The sequence below is a fragment of the Garra rufa genome, chromosome 6 (genome assembly GCF_049309525.1).
Source record: "Garra rufa chromosome 6, GarRuf1.0, whole genome shotgun sequence".
NCBI lineage: Eukaryota > Metazoa > Chordata > Actinopteri > Cypriniformes > Cyprinidae > Garra > Garra rufa.
The window spans coordinates 17,432,117-17,455,732 of NC_133366.1; the positions used below are offsets into that span (position 1 = coordinate 17,432,117).

The window sequence follows — 23,616 nt, forward strand, 5'->3', positions numbered from 1 at the left end:
ATAAATATAGCTGCAAGCAGCAATTACGGGGCCAAGCACTCAAAGCGGAAAATGAGGAGCTAAGGATGGCAGGAACAGCAGACCAACTGCAACAATAAGTAAAAAGAAGCCATTTTAGGTTGATTTTAGTCAAAACGACAGAAAAATTATGTACAACGCCTACTGATATGATTTAATGGCTTATTACCTTTGACCAACAGGTGGCGCTGTTATCAAATCGATGTGGTGTGTTTAGTGTGAGGTGACAAACGTACACACAAAGTTTGGTGTCTTTATGTCAAAGCTTTGCAGAGATAAAGCCTCAGAGTCATTTTGGCATCAAGCCTAAAATTTGTAGAGGCGCTGTACGAAAACGGTTTCATCTATAAACACGAAATCCATAACTTTTTGTCAGCACAGTCTGAAGATGATCTGACTTGATTTTGGTGAAAATCGGACAAACGGTCTAGGACTAGTTCGAAAAAGTAGGTTTTCAACATAAATCAAAATGGCGGACAGGGAGTTTGGCCAACTGTTGCATAATTGGTATCTATGTTGTCGGCATGACCCAAGGAATATTTTGAGACCAGTTTCATTACAATAGGCTAATGCTATCTACAGTTATTAGCATTTTTGTATATTTTAAAACTAATAGTTAATGAATGCTTCATTACTCTTGACCAATAGGAGGCGCTGCTACCAAATTGATGTGGTGTAATCAGTGTGAGGTGGTAATGCCACATACCAAATTTGGTGCAAATATCTCAAAGCTTTGCAGAGATACAGCTTCCGATGCGCTTTGGCATCTTACCTGCAAATTCATTGATGCGTTAAATGAAAACGGTTTCGAATATCGACACGAAATCCATAACTTTTTGTCAGCATGGTCTGAAGATGATCCGAGTCAAATTTGGTGAAAATCCGACTAACGGTCTAGGAGGAGTTCGAAAAAGTAGGTTTTCTACATTCATCAAAATGGCGAACAGGAAGTTAGGCCAATTTTGGCATAATTGGTATCAATGTTCTCGGCCTGACCCAAGGAATATTTTGAGATCACTTTTATTACAATAAGCCATTTTTTTCAGAAGTTATTAGCATTTTTCGAAATTTCGTTATAACTTTTGACCACAAGGTGGCGCTGGCCCCAAAAATTTTTTGTACATTCAGGGCTTGGTGCCGAACATTTTTGTAATTATTGTCAAAACGATACGTTAATCCGTTCTCAAGATACAGCATTTTAAAGCTAAATTCAAAATGGCCGACACCCAAAATGGCTGACATGGGAAAATTGGATATGGGTCGACTCGGCATGCTCCTCCGAATCTAACAAGACCAGTTTTGAGATTTTTGGTCAAACCACTGAGAAGTTATAAGCAAAAATAGCCATTTTTCATATCTCCTGACCACTAGGTGGCACTGTGACGAAACACTGCAGGTAGCCTCAGGTCATGCTTGTTATAACAGACACCAAGTTTGGTCTCAATATTCCAAAGCGTTCCGGAGATATTGCCTCACTTCCCTTTTTGAACGCTTTTCGTAGAATTAATTAGCGCGTTATTCGAGAACGGTTTGTCCAAACAACTTGAATTCCATAACTTTTTGCCTGCATGGTCTGAAGATGATCTGACTCAATTTTGGTGAAAATCAGACAAACCGTCTAGGACGAGTTCGAAAAAGTAGGTTTTATAAACAAAAAATTATAGAAAAAAAACTAAACCTTAGGATTTTTGAAATTTGGTGTTCATTCGACTTGGCATAACCCAAGGATTCAGGGAAAATTGGAATTTTGATTTTATGGCTTACGGTTCAAAAGTTATTAGCAAAAAGAAAGTGAAAGTTTGGACAAGTGGTGGCGCTAGAGAGTTTGAGTTAGAGACTCCAAACTTGCTACGGTTAATGTTGGGACGGTCCACTATCAGTGTGCCAAATTATACAACTTTCCCGCAAGCGGTTCTATGGGCTGCCATAGACTTGCGGCGGAAGAATAATAATAATAATAATAATAAATATAGCTGCAAGCAGCAATTACGGGGCCAAGCAATCAAAGCGGAAATGAGGAGCTAAGGATGGCAGGAACAGCAGACTAACTGCAACAATAACGAAAAGGAAGCAATTTTGAGAGGATTTTAGTGAAAAATACAGAAAAATGGTGTAGAAAGCCTACTGATATGATTTAATGCTTATTACGTTTGACCAACAGGTGGCGCTGTTCTCAAATCCATGTGGTGTGTTTAGTGTGAGGTGACAAACATGCACACAAAGTTTGGTGTCATTATGTCAAAGTTTTCCAAAGATATAGCCTTAGAGTCATTTTCACATCAAGCCTAAAATTTGTAGAGGCGCTATACGAAAACGGTTTCATCTATCAACATGAAATCCATAACAGTTTGTCAGCACAGTCTGAAGATGATCTGACCCAATTTTGGTGAGAATCGAACGAACGGTCTAGGACTAGTAATAAAAAGTAGGTTTTCAACATAGATCAAAATGGCGGACAGGGAGTTTGGCCAACTGTGGCATAATTGGTATCTATGTTGTCGGCATGACCCAAGGAATATTTTGAGACCAGTTTCATTACAATAGGCTAATGGTATCTACAGTTATTAGCATTTTTGTTCATTTTAAAACTAATGGTTAATGAATGCTTCATTACTCTTGACCAATAGGTGGCGCTGCTACCAAATTGATGTGGTGTCATCAGTGTGAGGTGATAATGCCACATACCAAATTTGGTGCAAATATCTCAAAGCTTTGCAGAGATACAGCTTCCGATGCGCATTGGCATCTTACCTGCAAATTCGTTGATGCGTTAAATGAAAACGGTTTCGAATATCGACACGAAATCCATAACTTTTTGTCAGCATGGTCTGAAGATGATCCGAGTCAAATTTGGTGAAAATCCGACTAACGGTCTAGGAGGAGTTCGAAAAAGTAGGTTTTCTACATGAATCAAAATGGTGAACAGGAAGTTAGGCCAATTTTGGCGTAATTGGTATCAATGTTCTCGGCCTGACACAAGGAATATTTTGAGATCACTTTTATTACAATAAGCCATTTTTTTTCAGAAGTTATTAGCATTTTTCGAAATTTCGCTATAACTTTTGACCACAAGGTGGCGCTGGCCCCAAAATTTGTATGTACATTCAGGGCATGGTGCCGAACATTTTTGTAATTATTGTCGAAACGATACGTTAATCCGTTCTCAAGATACAGCATTTTAAAGCTAAATTCAAAATGGCCGACACCCAAAATGGCTGACATGGGAAAATTGGATATGGTTCGACTCGGCATGCTCCTCCAAATCTAACAAGACCAGTTTTGAGATTTTTGGTCAAACCACTGAGAAGTTATAAGCAAAAATAGCCATTTTTCATATCTCCTGACCACTAGGTGGCACTGTGATGAAACACTGCAGGTAGCCTCAGGTCATGCTTGTTATAACACACACCAAGTTTGGTCTCAATATTCCAAAGCGTTCCGGAGATATTGCCTCACTTCCATTTTTGAACGCTTTTCGTAGAATTAATTAGCGCGTTAATTGGAGAACGGTTTGTCCAATCAACTTGAATTCCATAACTTTTTGCCTGCATGGTCTGAAGATGATCTGAGCCAATTTTGGTGTAAATCAGACAAACCGTCTAGGACGAGTTCGAAAAAGTAGGTTTTACAAACAATAAATTATAGAAAAAAAACTAATCCTTAGGATTTTTGAAATTTGGTGTTCATTCGACTCGGCATGACCCAAGGATTCAGGGAAAATTGGAATTTTGATTTTGTGGCTTACGGTTCAAAAGTTATTAGCAAAAAGAAAGTGAAAGTTTGGACAAATGGTGGCGCTAGAGAGTTTAAGTTAGAGACTCCAAACTTGCTATGTTTAATGTTGGGACGGTCCTCTATCAGTGTGCCAAATTATACAACTTTCCCGCAAGCGGTTCTATGGGCTGCCATAGACTTGCGGCGGAATAATAATAATAATAAGAATTCTAACGGATACAATAGGTGCCTTCGCACCTTCGGTGCTTGGCCCCTAATAAGAATTCTAACGAAAACAATAGGTGCCTTCGCACCTTCGGTGCTTGGCCCCTAATAATAAGAATTCTAACGGTTTCAATAGGTGCCTTCGCACCTTCGGTGCTTGGCCCCTAATAAGAATTCTAACGGTTTCAATAGGTGCCTTCGCACCTTCGGTGCTTGGCCCCTAATAATAATAGGAATTCTAATGGATACAATGGGTGACACGCCATTGGTGCTTGGCCCCTAATTAAGCATTTTAATGCTTTATATGTCACAGCTTAAAGTCACTTGTAAAGGCTTTTGAAACTACTATTTTGATACATCAGCATTGGACATGATGTTGTCAATGTATTTTTTCTGCTGCTTCAGAGTAACTATTTGCAATTAATGATGTAATTGTCTTTTCAGTTCATGTCACTAACAGTGTAAGCCTATTAAGAATTTATTCATGTTATACTTGAAATCATATAATAAAATAGACATGCGGTTTCTCTAAAGACTTTGATATATTTAAAATAGTATATAAAATGTTTTGGTCAAGTTTACACTGGAATCCAGATCACATGAATGTAATATGATACAATATTAGACAGGCTGGGCATATAAATAAATAAATGCCACGAAAACGAACAAAAATGCCCCATAAATTCAAGACAAAGGGGCAAAAAATGCCCCTGCACAATTAAACACTATTACTGCTATCATAATCAAAATTAAATGTGAAAATGAATGAAAATTGCAGAATTACATTTAGATTCGTACACACTGAATCAGTTTGCTTTTACTTGCTGTTTTGTGCAGCATTAAGTCTATAACCAATTAAATGCATTTCTGTTGAACTTAGGAATGCATTGACCAATCAGAGGCGCCTTGGTTAGTCAGCGCTGAAATCGCTGGAGCTGCTGATCAGTGCGCATGCTTGCATGATTATAACAGGAGTTTTTGCATAATTTGTGCTAGATTTGGCATGTCATGGACCGAAATGTTTGTCTTTGAAGCCAGAATGTGACATGCCCAAAATGACACAAAACCTTTTATATTGTTCTATATATGGATATTAGTAATCACTATTACAATATAAAGAGCGATAATCTACAATAATGATTTTTGTCATAATATTGCATCCCTATGAGCTCCTGTTTTTAGATAAGCTACAATTTTAAACAGTCTGTTATTGTCACCAATTTAAAATATTGATTAAAGTAATTGGGTAAATTTAAGTATTTGACATTAAAAACAACATAGTATGGCGATTATAATAAGGTGATTATAAAAACTGCTTTTACTAATGTAAAAAATGCCCCTGGAAATCAATACTGACCCTTAATGAAAAAGTGAATTTCTGACCTGCTGTATACAGTAAATCCTGAACAGTGCTCAGTAAGTAGTAAGCTTGTATTCCATTCCAAACATAGTCATGATGACAGCATTGACCACTTCATGACTTCTTGTAACACTGATATGCAGTCACTGCAGACTCGTCTGTTATATATTTAACGTAAGAAATACTATCGACACAAATGTAAGCCAGTTAGAAAAAAAAAAATCATTAAAAAGAGTTTTTGTACTTGATGGTGCTAACAATGATCCCTGTAGTGTTCGATCCTTCAAAATCCCACCTTTTAGTGGAGAAAAATAACTTGTAACTTGTCACCTGTAAAAGAAATAGTGCGAGTGATTAAAGTGTTTTCATCCACCTTGGAAGGTGAAAAAAAGTTGGGTGAGTTGGGTTCCTTCATCTGAAAAACACATCTGCGACTTTTGCAGTCTCACTTCAGGGGGTTGCAGTAATACTGAGTTTGAAAAATCCACTTTGAAGACAAAAAGGATCATCAGCAGCATTGGACATCGGGATGTCAGTTTCCAGAAGCATCACAGGGCACTCTCATACGTCACCGGTGTCCCCGATGCAGATAAAGCACCTTGACTGACAGCTACGATTCAGAAAGTGACAATTAACATAAACATACACATTTATTTTACACAATGAAGAATGAAGGTACCATGTGATTGTTAAAGAGATTTCAGTTACTTTTTACATCTATTTATGCTACTTATATACAGAGTATATACAAATATGAATCTACTGGTCTCTGAATCTGAAGCATTTTATGTGCTTTTTACCACATTAGCAAAGTGCAATAGCCAGCATTGTACAAACAATAAAGCAAACACACAGTGAAACAGGACAAATGGTGACCTGCCAGGATGCAAATTCACCAAGCTGTGGTGAAATTTCCATGTGCATCTCATGTCACATGTTTAAAAAAAACAGATTAGTTGCTATCCATATATTTTTAGTGGCAAGACAACTTCAGAAACCTACTTCAGTATAGCACAGCTATGCAATTTAGATCTGAACCAAACCCTCTTTGCGTGGTATCTAACCATCATGAACCATCAATGACTGATAATGATGTTTTTGGATAGCAACTTTACGCTCTTTCACGCATGCCACACAAATAGCACTTCTCATGTGAAGAGCAACTAACGTTCATGTTGCTAAGCTAATGACTAATGCTGTAATAAAAAGATTTACTGCAAACATATGCATATTGTACATTGTCTCACCCCATTCAGGGTTCTTTGGTTTCTGCAGGAGTCGAGGGCCGAGCAGGCTGATGAGGAGTGCTCCAATAGGAGCGGTGATGATAATAGACAGCACAGCCACAGTTAGGACATCCATGCCGTACCTCTGCAGCTCTAGGTCATTCTTGGAGCGCGCCATGTCCAGAGCTGTAGAGCCTATGGCAGCCTGAAAACAATCGCACATAAGCATTCATAAGTATGGAAGCCAGTTTTTGCCACTGAATAAAAAAATAAAAAAGGTAACAGACATTCATCTCTCAATTCTGACTTTTTTTTCTCGAAATTGCGAGTTTACATCTCAGAATTGCGTCATATAAACTTGCACTTCTGACTTTTTTCTCAGAAATATGAGATGTAAACTCGCAATTGCGAGTTATAAAGACCAATTCTGAGGGGGGAAAAAGACTGATATATGTTCACAGAATTACAAGTTTCTATTTTACAATTCTGACTTAACTCACAATTGTGACTTTATATCACACAATTATGACTTAATTTCTCAGAATTGCTAGATTATATCACACAATTCCGACTTAATTTCTCAGAATTGCAAGTTTATATCACATAATTCTGACTTAATTTCTCAGAATTGTGTGATAAGTCACAATAACCTTTTTTTTATTTCTTCAGTAGTGGAAACAGGCTTCTGTACATAAGGAATCTCACGTGTGCATTAGATTTTTTTGTCATGTAGCTTACACTTTCTCTAAGAAAAAACCTAAAAGGCACAATAAAACAGAGGCTATATTTGTTCGACTTGGCAAGTATACCTGTACTGTGGCTTTAGGCATCCAGGCTAGAGCGATGAAGACTTTCTCTTTCAGGTTAAAGCCAGCTCGCAGTACCACAACAAAAGTGATAAGCAGGCGTACCGTGAGTGCGATGAACAGGGCTGCTATACCCAGAACTGAGAACACATTACATTAGAGTTGACTTAAAATATTACACGTGTAACACCAGTTTACTTTAGGTGTTTTGGAATCAGCTGAAATCAGTTTTGTGGAAATTATAACAGAGAACTGCCAAACTAGGAGTATGACACTCACAAACAGTCGTGACCTCCAAAGAAGTAATGATAACCTCAGCACCGATGAGACCAAAGAGAAGAGGTTGGAACACATGCCAAAACCTTTCCACAACCGCTTCCACTGGAGCCTGAAACGCACAGACACAATAAAATTATACACTGGATCTGAGAAAACGGGGAGAAAGACCTATTAGTGCTGAAGCAAAACAAAATTGCAAATAAAAATATGTAAACAATTCCAATTAACATAAACTAGCTTAAGCAGTACTGTTTAGTCAACTAGTCTCGCACATCCTTAGTGTGTTTGGAAGAAGAGATTTAGACCTTAGATTTCCCCCAGCCAAGTCCAGCCACGAACGTCAGCACTAGCGTACATAGTCCTCCTGCGCCAGGAATCCCGGCCACGTTACTGCCAAACAAAGCAAACACGGCCAGCCCCAATACTAGGAAGGAACGCTTCAGCACAATGTTTCCCTGTGTGGCAGAACAAAAGACAAATCATCAATAACCATCAAACCTGTTAACCTGACAACAACAATTTATATATATCATAAAGTTGTAGTTCACGTACCTGGTCTCTGCTGGGGAAGAAACGTAGAAAGTACCCCAAGGCCACACCAGCGACTGCACCACCTATTACCTCCAGTGGTCCCCTCAGAATATTTAACCACACAGTGCCTGCAGCGGGTGAAAGAGAAAACACTAATACAGTGGCATGCGAAAGTTTGACCCCTTGCAGAATCTTTGAATAGTTTTAACAAAGTAAGAGAGTGTGCATTTTTTTTATTATTTAATACTGTCCTGAGTAAGATATTTTACATAAGTTGTTTACATATAGTCCTTAAGACCAAAAAATAGCTGAAATTATTAAAATAACCCCCATTCAAAGTTTGGGAACCCTTGGTTCTTAATACTGTGTGTGGTTACCTGGATGACCTACGACTGGTTTTGTTTTGTTTTGTGATGGCTGTTCATGAGTCCCTTGTTTGTTCTGAACAGTTAAACTGAGCACTATTCTTCAGAAAAATCCTCCAGGTCCTGCAGATTCTTCAATTTTCCAGCATCTTTTGCATATTTGAACCGTTTCTAGCAGTGACTGTATGATTTTGAGATCCATCTTTACGCACAGAGCACAACTGAGGGACATAAACACAGCTATTAAAAAAGGTTTAAACATTTACTGATGCTCCAGAAGGAAACACAATGCATTAAGCCTGATTTAAGAACTGGGGGGGGGACTTTTTGAATTTGTAGAAGGTAAATTGTACTTAATTTGTCTTCCAGAAAACATACAAGTATCTTCTGTTGCTTAAGAAGTACAGTACTAAATGTAAAAAAAATCATATTTTCTTTTTGTTCAAAAGTTTTCACTCTTTTTTTAATAGTTGTGTTTGATGGATCTCAAAATCATACAGTCACTGCTGGAAAGAGTTTAAATTTGCAAAAGATGCTGGAAAACTGAAGAATCTGCAGGACCTGGAGGATTTTTTTGAAGAACGGTGTTCAGTTTAACTGTTCAGAACAAACAAAACAAAACAAAAAAGCCATACATCAACCAGGTAACCACACACAGTATTAAATACCAAGGGTTCCCAAACTTTTGAAGGGGGTTATTTTAATAATTTCAGCTATTTTTTTGTCTTGTGGACTTTTATGTAAACATATTTTATGTGAAATATCTTACTCAGGACAGTACTAAACAAAAAAATAACATGCACTTTAACTTTTGCATGCCACTGTATAAAACGGGACCACTAACACCAAGGAAGTCCATAGAGAAAAGAATCCTACAAAAAATCTAAAATGTCATAATCTATTATCACAATTAAAATGAGTGCTGAATCAAATGTCAGCTGACTTGGCACCCATGTTGGCACCGTTCATGTTCAAAATCTCTCATTTATTACATTCTTTTAGCAATACACTAAATGTATTCACTACATTTCATATATGTTTTGGCATACCTGTGGCGAAAGCTATACCCAAGCAGGTGGTGAAGCACGTAATGGCAATGATGTCATCAACACTGCATGCTGCCATGAGAAGAGTAGGTATACCCTGCTCCAAACCGTATCCTTCCTTTTGCAGAAGCAGCATAGATGGAACCACAACAGCAGGAGAAACGGCCCCTAGAACAAACCTAGCAAGCAGAAAATGGCAGCAATTACATTAGTAGCAGCAGACATTTTAGAGAAGTTCCTATCTTATCAAAATCAGTGGTTTACCCTAAAATAAAACCCCAGATCCATGGAAGACCCAATATTAAATAGGAGACCACAGCCATAGTGGATGCCTCGCAGGTGAGAGGGATCATGGACAAACGCAAACACACGGCTTTCAGCTTTTTCAGAGCCTGAAACACACATAAAGGTATTTATATTAGGAGAAAACTATTTACTGAAACTAATTTTTCATACTTCACAATCTTTAGTAAAATGAAAAGCCACAGTGAAATGAAAATGGATATCAACAAACAATGTTTCTGGTGTAACTCTACAGGGGCCGGTGGAGTTTCATACCTTGCCGTCTAATTCCAGCCCACCCTTGACCAGAATGACACCCAGTGCAATGTTCCTCAGAGAAGCAGACCATCTAACATCAATGTAAACTGCATCTGTCACCACAGGGATGTTTCTGAGGATAAACCCTGCCAGCAGCATGCCTGCGGACACACGCAGAGAAAACCACAGAAGTGAATAACACAAGCAGAAACCCCATAGATATTCATTACAGTTCTCACACTGACAATGAAACTGACCACTCTGAGAAAAAAAGAAAAATGAATGAAGAAATAACACAGGCAGTTTATCTTAGCGCTGTGGGGAAAACTGAATTATACTTTATTGAACCACTGATGTCACATGGACTATTTTAATGATGCTCTGTTTTAACACAACATTTCTGGTTCTAGGAACATTTCAGTTACATTGCTCTCTATGCTTGCGGATGTCATCAAAAATATCTTAATTTGTGTCCTGAAGATGAACAAAGGTCTTATGGGTTTGGAAAGACAAGAGGGTGAGTAATCAATGACAGAATTTTCATTTTTGAGTAAACTATCCTTTTAACACAACCCTTATTTTTTTTAAGGTGAGCTCACATTTCCCATTTTACTGAAATTTCATGGGCGATAGTGATCAAAAATGTTCCACATGCAGATTTACGCTCATGTTAGAGTTAGTCACATGAGTCGCCATGTTGACCAAGAGAAAACTGTGCTGTGTGCAAGTGTTGCTTTATGAATCACTACCATACTACACAACAGACAAGAACACTTTTTTGCACTCAAAATGTAAACACATTATTGTTTACAGAAATTGCTCATACCAAGTAGTGGAGGTAAAGGTGGCATGTTGGGGAAGCGTATGCGTCCAAACAGCTTTCCCCCGGCTACAGAACAAATAAACAACGTCACAATGCCAAAGAGGTTCCCGCCAGGAAGACATTCCTTCTCTGTTATAGACCACACCACCCCAAAGAGCACTCCGGCCATGGACACTACAAAGGGGACAAGAACAAACACAAACTGTGTTCACAGGAATAAATTACATTTAAACAAATATTAGGATATAAACAGCTGTTTTAAATTGTAATAACATATCATAATATTACTGTATTTATGATCAAATAAAAGACTTCTTTTGAAAATCAAAAATCTCTTTCTGACCCCTAACTTTTGAAAGGTAGTTGTAAATGCTATCTCTATCATCATGGCTAACCTTTGGTAATAATGGTAGCCAGCAGGCCTCTGGGTGGGCACGGGCACAGTCTGCGCAGCCATGGGCAGCATTCATACGGAGGGTCTGTGTTAGTACAAGCATCAACTGAAGACACAGGTCGAGGGACATAAATTGTCTCTTCGGTCAAACTTGGATTGGGGCTCTCTGAGCGTTTCGGAACCACCAGGACTGTCTGGCTGACAGCAAGGTGATGCTGTTGGAGAGTCAAGAGACAAGCAATGATATTAGCAGCAAAATATACATTTGTGACCCTGGACCACAAAACCAGTCGTAGGTAGAATGGGTTTATTTGTAGCTCTAGCCAAAAATACATGTTATGGGTCAAAATTATGGATTTTTCTTTTATGCCAAAAATCATTAGGAAAGATTTGTTTGATTAATAGAAAGTTCAGAAGAACAGCATTTATCTAAAATAGAAATATTTGTAACATTTTAAATGTCTTTATCATCACTTTTAATCAATTTAAAGCATTCTTGCTGAATAAAAGTATTCATTTCTATCATTTCTTTCCCAAAGGAAAAAAAAATAATACTGACTCCAAGCTTTTGGATGGTATAGTGTATAATTATTTCAGATAAATGCTGAACTTTGGATCTTTCTATTCATCAAAGAATCCTGAAAAAAAAACTCAACTGTTTTAAAAATGTATACTAACAATAATAATTATAAATGTTTCTTGAGCTGCAAATTAGCATATTAGAATGATTTCTGAAGAATCAAGTGACACTGAAGAGTAATGATGCTGAAAAACTTAGCTTTGATCACAGGAATAAATTACATTTTAAAATATATTCAAATAAAAAGCAGTTATTTTTAATGGTAAAAATATTTAACAATGTTGCAGCTTTTGTTGTATTTGGATCAAATAAATGCAGGCTTGGTGAGCAGAATAAACTTATAAAAAAAATAATAAATCTTACTGTTCAAAAACTTTTGACTAGTAGTGTATATAAATAAACAAACATATAAATACAAACAAAGCATTCTGAAAAAAGAAAGAAATGAATTTACAAATAAAGTATTAAAATAATTTTCTAAGGATCATGACACTGAAGACTGGAGTATCAGATGCTGTAAATTCAGCTTTGCCATCACAAAAAATATATTAAAATAGATAGTTATTTTAAATCTTTATTAATGGACATTAATAATCATTATTACATCACCAAGAGCAATAATCAACATTGTATTGTTGTTTTCATTGTTTTGCAGCCTATTTTTTAAGAGTCTTTTTCAATGTATCGATGATTTAAATTTTTTGTACAAATTTACAAGTTTTGTGTAAACACATGTACATAAGCAGCATTAAACAGACTGTGAATAAACATAAATGCCTTGTCAGATACAGATTCTGTTCCACCTTTGCAGTGTACGCATGGCTTTGATTGACTGGTAGCAGTCTATAGTATGGTGAATGACTGCACAACAAAAAGTTTGAATGAGAAGTTGCACGTAATAAACATTTTTGTAGTAAAATAAAGAATGCACATGTACTACTATTCTATAAAGCATTAAATATTTGTTAATTGTATAAATTAGGGTTATTACAAAGTGTTGAACCTTTCATATTGTCCATCAAGCTTTGAGATCGTTTTGTAACTTCAGTAAAGCCACCTGTCCCATTTTAAAGAGCCAGTACTGATATAATAAAGACAAAACAGCATGAAGTGTGGAATTCTGACTAATAACCTACTTCAGCATGATTTCCCAAGGCGGAGGCTGCATCTTCAGTCCTCTGTGAGTATGTGGAGTGGGCTGAATGGGGTCTGGACTGGGCATCCTCCATGGCACTGTAGTTCTGCTCTATCCTTGCTCGACTCTTCTAGCCATTGCAACTGCTTATGACCGGCTCCTGTCCATCAATCAACATCTGTGTACAAATAAATCGCGATTACAGCCTGTCCCTATCGATGAAGCCCGAGCTGTTATCAAATAACTTTATAGAGGAAACAACACGAGTAGTAGAAAAGAAACCGACCGGTTTATTCAACAGGTTAATCGGATTGTGACCGGACTAAACGCGACGCCTGGGCCATATGGTGCTTTTTCAGACTGAAGAGTGTGTGGCATATGGTCTGTTTATAAGACTGTAGTAAACAACTCACTGAACATCACTAACGTTACTGACATTACAGTGTTCTTAGTCCAGCCAGGTGTTCTTATTTACAGCATCTTCAAATAATCATCTATTTTTGTGACGATTGTGCTGTTGTTTTGCGTGATGAAGACACTGCCTTTTCTCTGTGATCAATATGTTTGTTATGATACATCAATTACCTGACATGAAACATTGAAACCAAACCATCGTGGCTTTAAACCTTAATACCATCAAATCAAATCTCATGCGGAAGTATCAATGTTTTGCAAGTGATTAAGCGACATGTGCTAAGGTCTACACAAGACAATACTGAAAATATACGCGCTTCATCCCAGAACGAGTGGATAGATTTAAAAGGTTAATCTTTTACCCGGTTGAGGCATCCGGAAGTGTGAGTGACAGCTGAAAGGTAATAATAGCTAATAAAACGGTCCAATCCTGTCCAGGCTGTGCTATTTCTACAACCCCTTTTCTGACAAGTCCCACCTCCTGTACAGTTTGATTGGCTAGAGCTAACAGCAGCTGACCAATCACAAGACGTCGTCAAGAGACTTGTGTGTTTACCATGATGCCATAACCATGCGACACCCACGATGTTTTATGCCGTATGATTCATTTTTAACATATATAAATGACTCATATAGTTGAGCAAAAGCCAGGAAATGAATAAAATAAACACCATTTTCAAAGCTCATAAATTAGTAATTGTTTTTAATGATACGCAAAAACATTGATTACTATTGTCAACCTTTTTATTAATTGGAAATTTGTCTAATAGAAAACATTGGCATATTATAATTATTTAAACTTCAAGCTATTCATCTTTAAAAATAAAGCTGAAGATTAAATGACATGTTCTGCAATTGGCTTGGCATCGAGAACAATTTCATTCATATTCAGTTTAATCGATTGCAGCATAGTAGCATTAATGTTTAAAAGAAAAGGAAAATCAGTGACTACTTCTCTGGAAGTCAAATTGCATGTGTGTTAAAGGTTGATTAGTAACTCTAACAAAATATCCTCAGAGTCTCCATCCTCCATCAATGATGGCTTCTGTTCCTGTTACGTAGGCAGACTGCAGGAATAAAAAAAATCCTTTGATTATTTTGAAACATCCAAAAAGATTTTTCATTTAAGTGAACTGTTGGAAACACCACTTTTTGCTAATTACATGGTGTTTCTTACATCATATAGAAAAATATACATAAGAATTGATGAAGACTCACCTCATCTGAGGCCAAGTACACGCAAAGATGTGCCACTTCTTCTGCAGTGCACATTCTACCAGTTTTCTGTCTGGCCATAAAGTCTTTAAAAGCCTGAGAGATGAAAGACAGAAATTCTATGACAGGGAGAATGACAGACTGGACTGTGTTTAGTATGCCGTCAAAAAAACCCATCTATTGTTCTAAAGGGCTTTCAGTAAGGTGCTAATGGTAAAAAATATCACCTATTGCGAGGAAAATTATTTTCACAGAAGCTTCACTGAAGCACTGTAAATGTTCATACATGACAATTCACATTAGGTTTCAAAAAGCTGATTTTATTCTGCTGACTGTTGGAACACAGATTTCGGATTTTTGGTGTAAAAAGGGTTCACAAGTACGATGTTTTATAAAAGACAATTTAATAAAAAATAATAATAGTTGAATTTATAAAAATGGCCCCGTTCAAAAGTTTACATGCGCTTGATTCTTAATACTGTGTTGTTTCTGAATGATCCATAGCTGTGTTTTTTTAGTGATAGTTGTTCATGAGTTTCCCTCATTTGTCCTGAACAGTTAAACTGCCTGCCGTTGTTTAGAAAAATCCTTCAGGTTTTTCAGCATTTTTGTGTATTTAAACCCAATGACTGTATGATTTTGAGATCCTGATGACGGATCACTGATGATTCAGAAGGAAAAATTATGCATTAAGAGCCAGGGGTGTAAACTTTTTAACAGAATGAAAATGTGTACATTTTTTTTTTTTTCAAATTAAAAAGGTTTTTACCCCCCAGCTCTTAATGCAACACAATTGTGTTTCCTTCTGGAGCATCAGTGAGCTTTTGAACCTTCTGTAATAGTTGCATATGAGTCCCTCAGTTGTCCTCAGTGTGAAAAGATGAATATCAAAATCATACAGTCATTGTTGGAAAGGGTTCAAATACACAAAAATGCTGAAAAACCAAAGAATTTGTGGGACCTAAATTATTTTACTGAAGAACAGCAGGCAGTTTAACTGTTCAGGACAAACAAGGGACTCATGAACAACTATTACTAAACAAAAAAACACAGCTGTGGATCATTCAGGTAACAACACAGTATTAAGGGTCAAGTGTATGTAAACTTTTGAACAGGGTCATTTTCATAAATTCAACTATATGTAAACAACGTCCATTATGTGAAATATCTTATTCAGGTCAGTAGTAAATAAAAAGTAACATGCATTTTATCTGATCCCTCTTATTTTGGTAAAATTTTGCTGATTCTGCAAAGTGTATGTAAAAATTTGAATTTTTAAAATGTTATATATTTTATCAATTTAATGCATCTTTGCTGAATAAAAGTATTCAGTTCTTTTCTTATTGAAAACCTTTGAATGGTAGAGTATTATGGTGTTTACAGATATTAAGCAGCAAAAAAAAACAAATATATAGATTGATAATAGTGTGTGAAGACAATGTAAATTGTTGTAATGGGTTTGGAAAATTCAGATTTTCATTATAAGAATAAATTACATTTTAAAATATACAAACACAGAAATAGTTTTAAATTGTAATATTTCACAATTAACCAGTAGTGTATATTTATGTTAAGTTTCTCATTTTGGATTTGCTTCTGCTGTGTGTAAAAAATGAGCTTCGAGCCTCATTAACTTTCACTCAGAGAAGCCAGAGCTTGTCTCTATAATTGCCCAAGTGTATCATCATCAAAAGTTAGTTTATAAGAAGTTGCTGGCATGTTTCATGAGTGAAACATCTCTGGCTGCGCTTCAGTTGGCTGTTAGTTAACTTTCCTGAGAGTTCTAAAAGAGTTTTGCATTTTGAAAGAGAATGAAAAATTATGCAAACAGCTTCAGATTACTGTGTTTCTTGGTTGCATAGCACATTGTCTTGATAATGAAAGCAGTACCTGCTCTGGATCAGGTCTGTCCTGAATTCTCTGTCGTAATGAAGGTGTATCTACAGTTCCTGTAAATGACAAAGGAAGCTAAATGACTGATGTTTCTGTATGATACAGGGACTTAAGTTAATATAGGAAACCAGTCAATAAAATAACATACCAGGGCAGACACAATTGCAGCGGATTCCTTGTTCTAGGAAATCAGCTGCCACTGATTTGGTCAGTCCAATGACAGCAGCTTTAGACGTGCTGTAGACACATCTGTTCGCAACTCCTGGACATGCAATTAAGGATGAGCGATTAGGAGAGGGCAAACTTCACCTGACCTGGCATTTATCCAATTTCACCACCAGCCAAACTGGAGATAATGGGGGGAAGATAACATGCCAGGAGCTACATGGAACAATGTCAATCATCACATATAATTAAGAGCAAAGGGCCAAATCTTGATATAGAACATGATGTATTACAGCAGACCATTTATAATTCAGCATCAAAATGCTAATAGGTTGCAACAGAATATAAGTATTACCTTTGATACTAGATGCCACAGATGCCATATTGATGATATTACCAGATTTACGAGCCAGCATCTAAATGGGAGATGGATAAGGGAAAATCAGTTTAAACTGGCTGACTGTTTAAAGTAATATGCTTGAAATCAGATGACAGGAGTATTGCATTTGTGTGGATATCATGGATCAAAATTTCTTTCTTTTTTTTAAAGAAATTAATATATTTTTTTTCAGCAAGGGTGCATTAAATTGATCAACAGTGACAGTAAAGACATTTATAATGTTACAAATGACTTATATTCATTTTTTTCTTTTTTTTTTCTTTTTTACATTAGTAATAGTAATTCAAATGTTACTTGAGCACCAAATCAACATATTAAAATTCAGCTTTGCAGCACAGGAATAAATTACATTTTAAAATGCATTCATATTATTGAATTCAATACAGTCATGGTAAATTGTAATAATATTTCACAATATGACTGTTTTTACTGTATTTTTTACTGATCAAATAAATAAAGCCATTTCAAATTGTAAAAAATATTGTACTCATTTGTCAGATGTCTATATTTCATAAACAAAAAAAATGTCTGGGTAACAGTTTGAGCACATATACACTGCTATTTAAAAGCTTGGGATCAATAAGATTTTAAATGTTTTTAAAAGAAATTTATGCTGTTGTTTATTTGATACAAAAATACAAAAAAAATAATAATTGTGAAATATTATTCAAATGTAAAATAAATTAATATACATTAAAATCTAATTTATTCCTGTGATCAAAGCTGAACTTTCAGCATCATTACTCCAGTATTCAGTGTCACATGATCCTTCAGAAATCATTCTAATATGCTGATTTATTATCAATGCTGGAAACCCTAAAACCCTAACCCTAAAATTTTTTGGAACCCATGATATTTTTTTTTCCCCAAGATTCTCTGATGAATAAAAACTTAAAAAGAACTGCATTTATTTAAAATAGACAGATTTTCTATCAATATACACTACCGTTCAAAAGTTAAGAGACTTTTTTTGAAAGAATTTAATACTTTTATTCACCAAGGATGTGTTAAATTGATAAAAAGTGATAAAAAAATGGTTTATATTTAGAATAAATGCTGTTCTTTTTAACTTTTAATTAATCAAAGAATCCTAAAAAAAAGTATTGCAGGCTCCAAAAAAACATTTGGCAATTGTTGCCAAAATACATAATTCTAATAAATAAATCAGCATATTAGAATGATTTCTAAAGGATACAGTAATGGCTGAGGAAAATTCAGCTTTGCATCAAAGGAATAAATTATATTTTAAAGTATATTCAAATAGAAATCATTTTTTTATATTGTAATACCATTTCAAAATATTACTGTTTTTTTTCTCTGTATTTTTATTCAAATTAATGCAGCCTTGATGAGCATAAGAGACTTTAAAAAAAAAACATTACAAGTCTTACTGATCCCAAACTTTTGAACGGCAGTGTATACAAACTGTTTTGTACCCTTAACCCAAAGACCAAATGAGATGGGGATGAAAACATAATCTTTAAATATGTAGGTTTTTTCCAGGGATAATGGGGGAGAAAAGAAGAGGTAGTATGAGGTGTTCTGGTATAATCCTAGAGAGGGGAAGGACAAGACGACCTTAGGCAGGAAGGCCTTGATCATCAGGTACATGCTACGGACATTCACATTCATAGTGAAGTCCCAATCCGATTCCTCACACTCTAATATTGAGCCATGATGGACAAATCTGTGGCAAAAAAAAAAGAAGAATGAGAAACTGTTTGCACATCAAAAGAACAGTTTTTTCCAAAAATATAATATTTGTATCATTCCTGAAAGGTGGTGGTATATTCTAGCCAGGATAGGATACAACTAGAAACTACATATAATATTTTTTCTCTATATAGTTTAAAAGTTAACTAATGGATTATTTACTCTTTTTGAAGAAAAATACAAACCCAGCAACATTGAAGAGCACATCCACATAGTCAAAGTCCTTTGCCAGGGCCTCCACTTGGTCTTTCTTGGTGACATCAACAACTTTGGTTTTGATCCCTAAAAAAGGCAAGGGAATAAAAGAAGATTCCTGGAATCAGAAGAGCATACAAGAGCCTGGCAGGAGAAGCACCCTTAAACTAAAGCAATTTGTTTCCAACATAATGGGATTATGTGGCAAAGCAGAGCAGTATGAAAAGGGGGGGGGGGGGTCTAAAAAAGGCCCACCAGCCTTTGAAATCCCTTATTGGAGAAAAGTCTTACATAGACATGCTCAAAGATCAAACATAATGCTTGAGCAAATTAAAAAACACACAGACCAGATGTCCAGCACTAAAGTTAGGATTTGAGAGTTTTTAAGACAGTTCAGATAATAACAATTAAATAAAAATAAATAAATAAATGAAAATGATTTTGAAAACACAAACATAACTTAACAGTGACAGTAAAGACATTATGTTACAAAAGATTTCTGTTCTAAATAAATGTTCATAAAAGAATCCTGAAAGAAATTGTATCACAGTTTCCACAAAAATATTGGAAAAACATTGGAATTATTTCTGAAGGATCATGTGGCACTGACGTCTGAAGTAATGGCTGCGGAAATCCAGTTTTGCCATTAATAATAGAAATAATTAACATTTTAAAAGAGAAAATAGTTATTTTGAATTGTAATAACAAATGACTTCATTTTTGGTGAAATAACTGCAGCCTTCGTTAAAAAACTGTAAAAAAAAAAAAAAAACAAAAAAAAAAAAAGTTGAGCACTAGTGTACAAGCTAGCTTTCACATAGTATATCACATTGTATATATAAAAATAAAATTGACAGAAATTTAATTTCATAATTTAAAGTCATCCAAAAAGCATCTTGGGATCCTTTCAGAAAGATTTTACAGCATATGTTGTAAATCATACTAAATTATGTAAAATTGAGCAAATTTGCATTAACCCAGTGTCAAAAATTGGAAAAATTTCCAAAAATCAGAGTTGATATCTTAAGTATGAGATTACAAAAATTGAATAAATACCTGGGAAATCACAGATAATGATCATGTCTATGTTTATAAAAGTTTTTGTTTCACATATTCCCACTAGGTGGCAATATACAGCCAGTCAATGAGTTACCTGGAATACCATCCAGCTCTTTAAGTTTCTCTCCATTGATATCTGTAGCAGTGACTTGGGCACCTTCCTTGGCGAAAGCCTGTTTTAATTATGAAGACAATGCAGGTAAAGTCAGCAGACAACAATATGCATGATTAACATGATTAATTACTAAAGAATCACAAGATGTGTTAACTTCCTCAACATCTGAAACTGGTTCAAGCTTTTACAATAAGATGCAACATTTTCGTCAAATCAGTTTAATCAAATCCATTTCTCCTGATAACAGATATTTAATAGCTCAGATCGAGCAGGGTCAGTGCTCACAGCAAGCTGGGCTGATATAAAATCATGCCAGATCTAGACTTCCAATATAACTCCACTGGTGAGATTTCATTTGATGACAATTCGAGCAATGGCATGTGTTCCCTCCATGTGATCTGCCAACTGGCTCAGGGCTACTGTATTTCCTCAATCTGTAGTTTCTCTCGTTTAATACCCATTTGAATATTCACTTGATATGGAAATGTATTCACCTAGCAGGTGTGCGTTTTAACCACCCCCAGTGCTCTACTGATAACGTGCTGTTGACTCAGAGAATTTGCCTAAATGATCTGAGACATTTTTGTTCTTTCCCCTAATGATTAATTATATAATTTTCATATTAGAAATCCTCGCAAAAATAGGAAATAGGTTGCAAAGGCTAGAAACATTCTACCCTCAAGCTGGTTTCAGCATCCTTCACTATGTCCAAGAATTCTGCATCTACACTTGACAGCCTCAAAATGTCATGTTGACAGCCCTTGCATGACAAGCTTTTATTTAAAAGGAAAACACATAGCAATTGTAAACCCTCCGAGTAAATCCATTTATTGTACTCATCAAAGTGGCACGCAGGGCTGTCAAAGCCACAGCTGAGTGCAGAAAACTTATTCAGCCTTAAGGAGGAAGTGAAATCTTTGGAATGGATGTAAAATGAATGGTTACTATAGCAGAAGCTTTTCCAATTCCTTGTGCTGCTGCAGAAAGGACTATCACTTTCCCATCCAAACGGCCCATTGTCTTCAATAACAACCTAAACGTGGAGAAAAGGCGTAAAACGAAAGGCTCATTTGTTTGACTAAATTGAATGCTATGAAAGGTAAAACATTTACACTTTTAAAGTCATACTAAACAGTTCGAAAACTCGTCTGCAGCAAACAAATAACCTGATAATCTTTTGATGGGTAATTGTAGGTGATGAACACGCAGCTATGTACGATTAATCCACAGCATATAGATATATCATGCATTATGCGACGTTAATTTTTATTATGCACTGCAACTGTGTCACGTGACGAGTGTAAAGGTAATTCAGTGCAGCAGTAAGTTTTATGAATGACTGTAAACATAAAAATAAAAAACGCAGTTCACGTTCAAGTGCTATTAATACTTCACAGCTAGTCAGTGGAAAAAATGTCAGAGGTTGTTTATAAAAATGACGAACAGTGGAGAAACTTACTGACAACTTCTGCACTTTCTGACAACTTCTGTGTTCCAGAAAAACACACGTGACGGACCAATGTCCGTGTAGTTCTGGTTTCAGCTTTCTATCAAAATAAAAGTCATGTAAAGTTTAATAAATATACGAATGAACGTAAAACATCAAATGTGATCAGTTATTGTAGAGCAAATACGGCTACTAACAATAACTATAATAATAGAAACATAAAATAAAACAACAACAGTATGATTATCTTGATTATGATGATAATAATATTAGCTTTACTGTGATAATAGCTCTATTCAGAATAAAACAATGGGCAATAATCATTCCACTCAAAGAAAATACATTAGCTCACATTCAGATTGATTCATCTCAGCTGGATTTATTAGGAAACTGCTAGAACATTCATAAATCATATTTACATTGTTTTTGCGGTAAGAGCAGGTGCGGCCATTTTGTAAAATGTATGGGTGTATGGGCTTCCGGTCTCATTGCACCATCTGCTGTACAAAACAGCTTGTTTTGCCGATTGTTATTGCAAATTGCTGTATTTAACTACATTATTTTAAAGAGTTATCCTAATTATGAACACACTGGTTTTATGCAAATAGTTTTACTGTTTACTGCATGTTGTTATTCTTATTGTTGAGTCTCGCCAATAAGCATACTTCCGCATTAAAGAATAAGGTGGGTACAAGAAATATTTAGACAATAGTGATTTCTGTATGAGAAAGAAAATAGGACTGGTTTTATACTCTGGCAAAATATGACAAATTGAATATTTCTAAAGCACTAGGGAAGACTAGATGTTAATTTCAGTGCTGCATGAAGTTGCAAGAAGGTTGTGTAACACAACAGCGTGATGTGTAATGGCTGGGTAATAGAAAACTATAGGGATGCCGCAGATAATATCCCAGACAGCAAGCCAACATTGAATAAACATAGTTTTTCCATCTGAATCATCATTATGGTTGATGTTGAAATTTAAATGCAAAATAAATGTTGAATCACCATTACCATATCGATGAAAACCCGATGTTATTAATGTTGATGGCAACAATATTGCAACAACATTGATCTATAGTTATCTTTGTGATTGATTAAACATTGATATTTGGTTTATCGGGCGATCGCTGAATGTGTTGAAAAGTCATTGATTTATAGTTGACCGGGAAACGACGCTGTTGTTGAAGAGTCATCGGCATATAGTTGACCGGGAAATATGATTGAAAATGCATCGATATATAGTTGACCGGGAAATTTTATTGAAAATCCATCGATTTTTGGTTGACTGGGAGATCAACACCAATGTACTGCACCGGACACAACTCATTTCTGGACCTTGGCACAAGCGTACAGGTAAGCTTGCTTAATGTTCGATATGAATGAATTGTACCAAATCAAATACTGTTAGGTTTATCGTTATGATCGTTAATGTAGTAACCGACGCAGTGCTGCAGTCGCTGAAATAGATTTTTGTTTTACCAATGTATCAAAATATTCCAAAAGTATTGTGGTTCTCTTCTAGCTTATAAAGTTAGCAAAACCTTATTGATGGATTCTGGGAGAACTTTAGGGTTGTTTCGTATGTGTTATGCCTTATTTACTGTATATGTAGCCTACGTGTTTTAGTGTAGTGTGATTACCATTTTAATTCTACCCCGTGTGTGACCCTTCGTGTTTGGGTGGCTGCGTCCACCCCTGTGTGTGTAGCGTGTCGTGTGTGTGTATTTGACTTTCCTATGTGTACTGTGTTCGTGCCATGTTCTGCTCCCAATCCTTGACGACAACTTGATTGAACAAATCATTGACTAAATAACAGTAACATAATTTTACTTGTATTCTAGACGCCTTGACTCAACGTCTTACAACGGCAAACACCTATGGCTTCACTCAAGCGGTACAGAAGTGGCTGCGCTACGCCCCAGACCGAGCGGGAGGAGCTGGAAGAAAGACGCTGC

At 35.9% G+C, this 23,616-nt stretch overlaps 2 protein-coding genes across 2 annotated transcripts; both read right to left on the reverse strand.

The window, feature by feature from the left end:
* Positions 1–5,948: 5,948 nt before the first annotated feature.
* Positions 5,949–13,216, reverse strand: LOC141337148 (sodium/hydrogen exchanger 9B2). The gene is made up of 10 exons (XM_073842912.1): positions 13,044–13,216; positions 11,329–11,542; positions 10,129–10,271; positions 9,835–9,962; positions 9,574–9,749; positions 8,181–8,287; positions 7,934–8,083; positions 7,629–7,737; positions 7,353–7,489; positions 5,949–6,748 (listed from the first exon to the last, which is right to left on the reverse strand). The coding sequence occupies exons 1-10, from the start codon at positions 13,134–13,136 to the stop codon at positions 6,488–6,490; spliced, it is 1,518 nt and encodes a 505-aa protein (XP_073699013.1). The 5' UTR covers positions 13,137–13,216; the 3' UTR covers positions 5,949–6,487.
* Positions 13,217–14,182: 966 nt separating this feature from the next.
* bdh2 (3-hydroxybutyrate dehydrogenase, type 2) lies at positions 14,183–21,740 on the reverse strand. The gene is made up of 10 exons (XM_073842908.1): positions 21,671–21,740; positions 21,157–21,244; positions 20,191–20,269; positions 19,028–19,124; positions 18,708–18,816; positions 17,085–17,145; positions 16,713–16,826; positions 16,562–16,620; positions 14,675–14,767; positions 14,183–14,523 (listed from the first exon to the last, which is right to left on the reverse strand). The coding sequence occupies exons 2-10, from the start codon at positions 21,226–21,228 to the stop codon at positions 14,470–14,472; spliced, it is 738 nt and encodes a 245-aa protein (XP_073699009.1). The 5' UTR covers positions 21,229–21,244; positions 21,671–21,740; the 3' UTR covers positions 14,183–14,469.
* Positions 21,741–23,616: the final 1,876 nt, after the last annotated feature.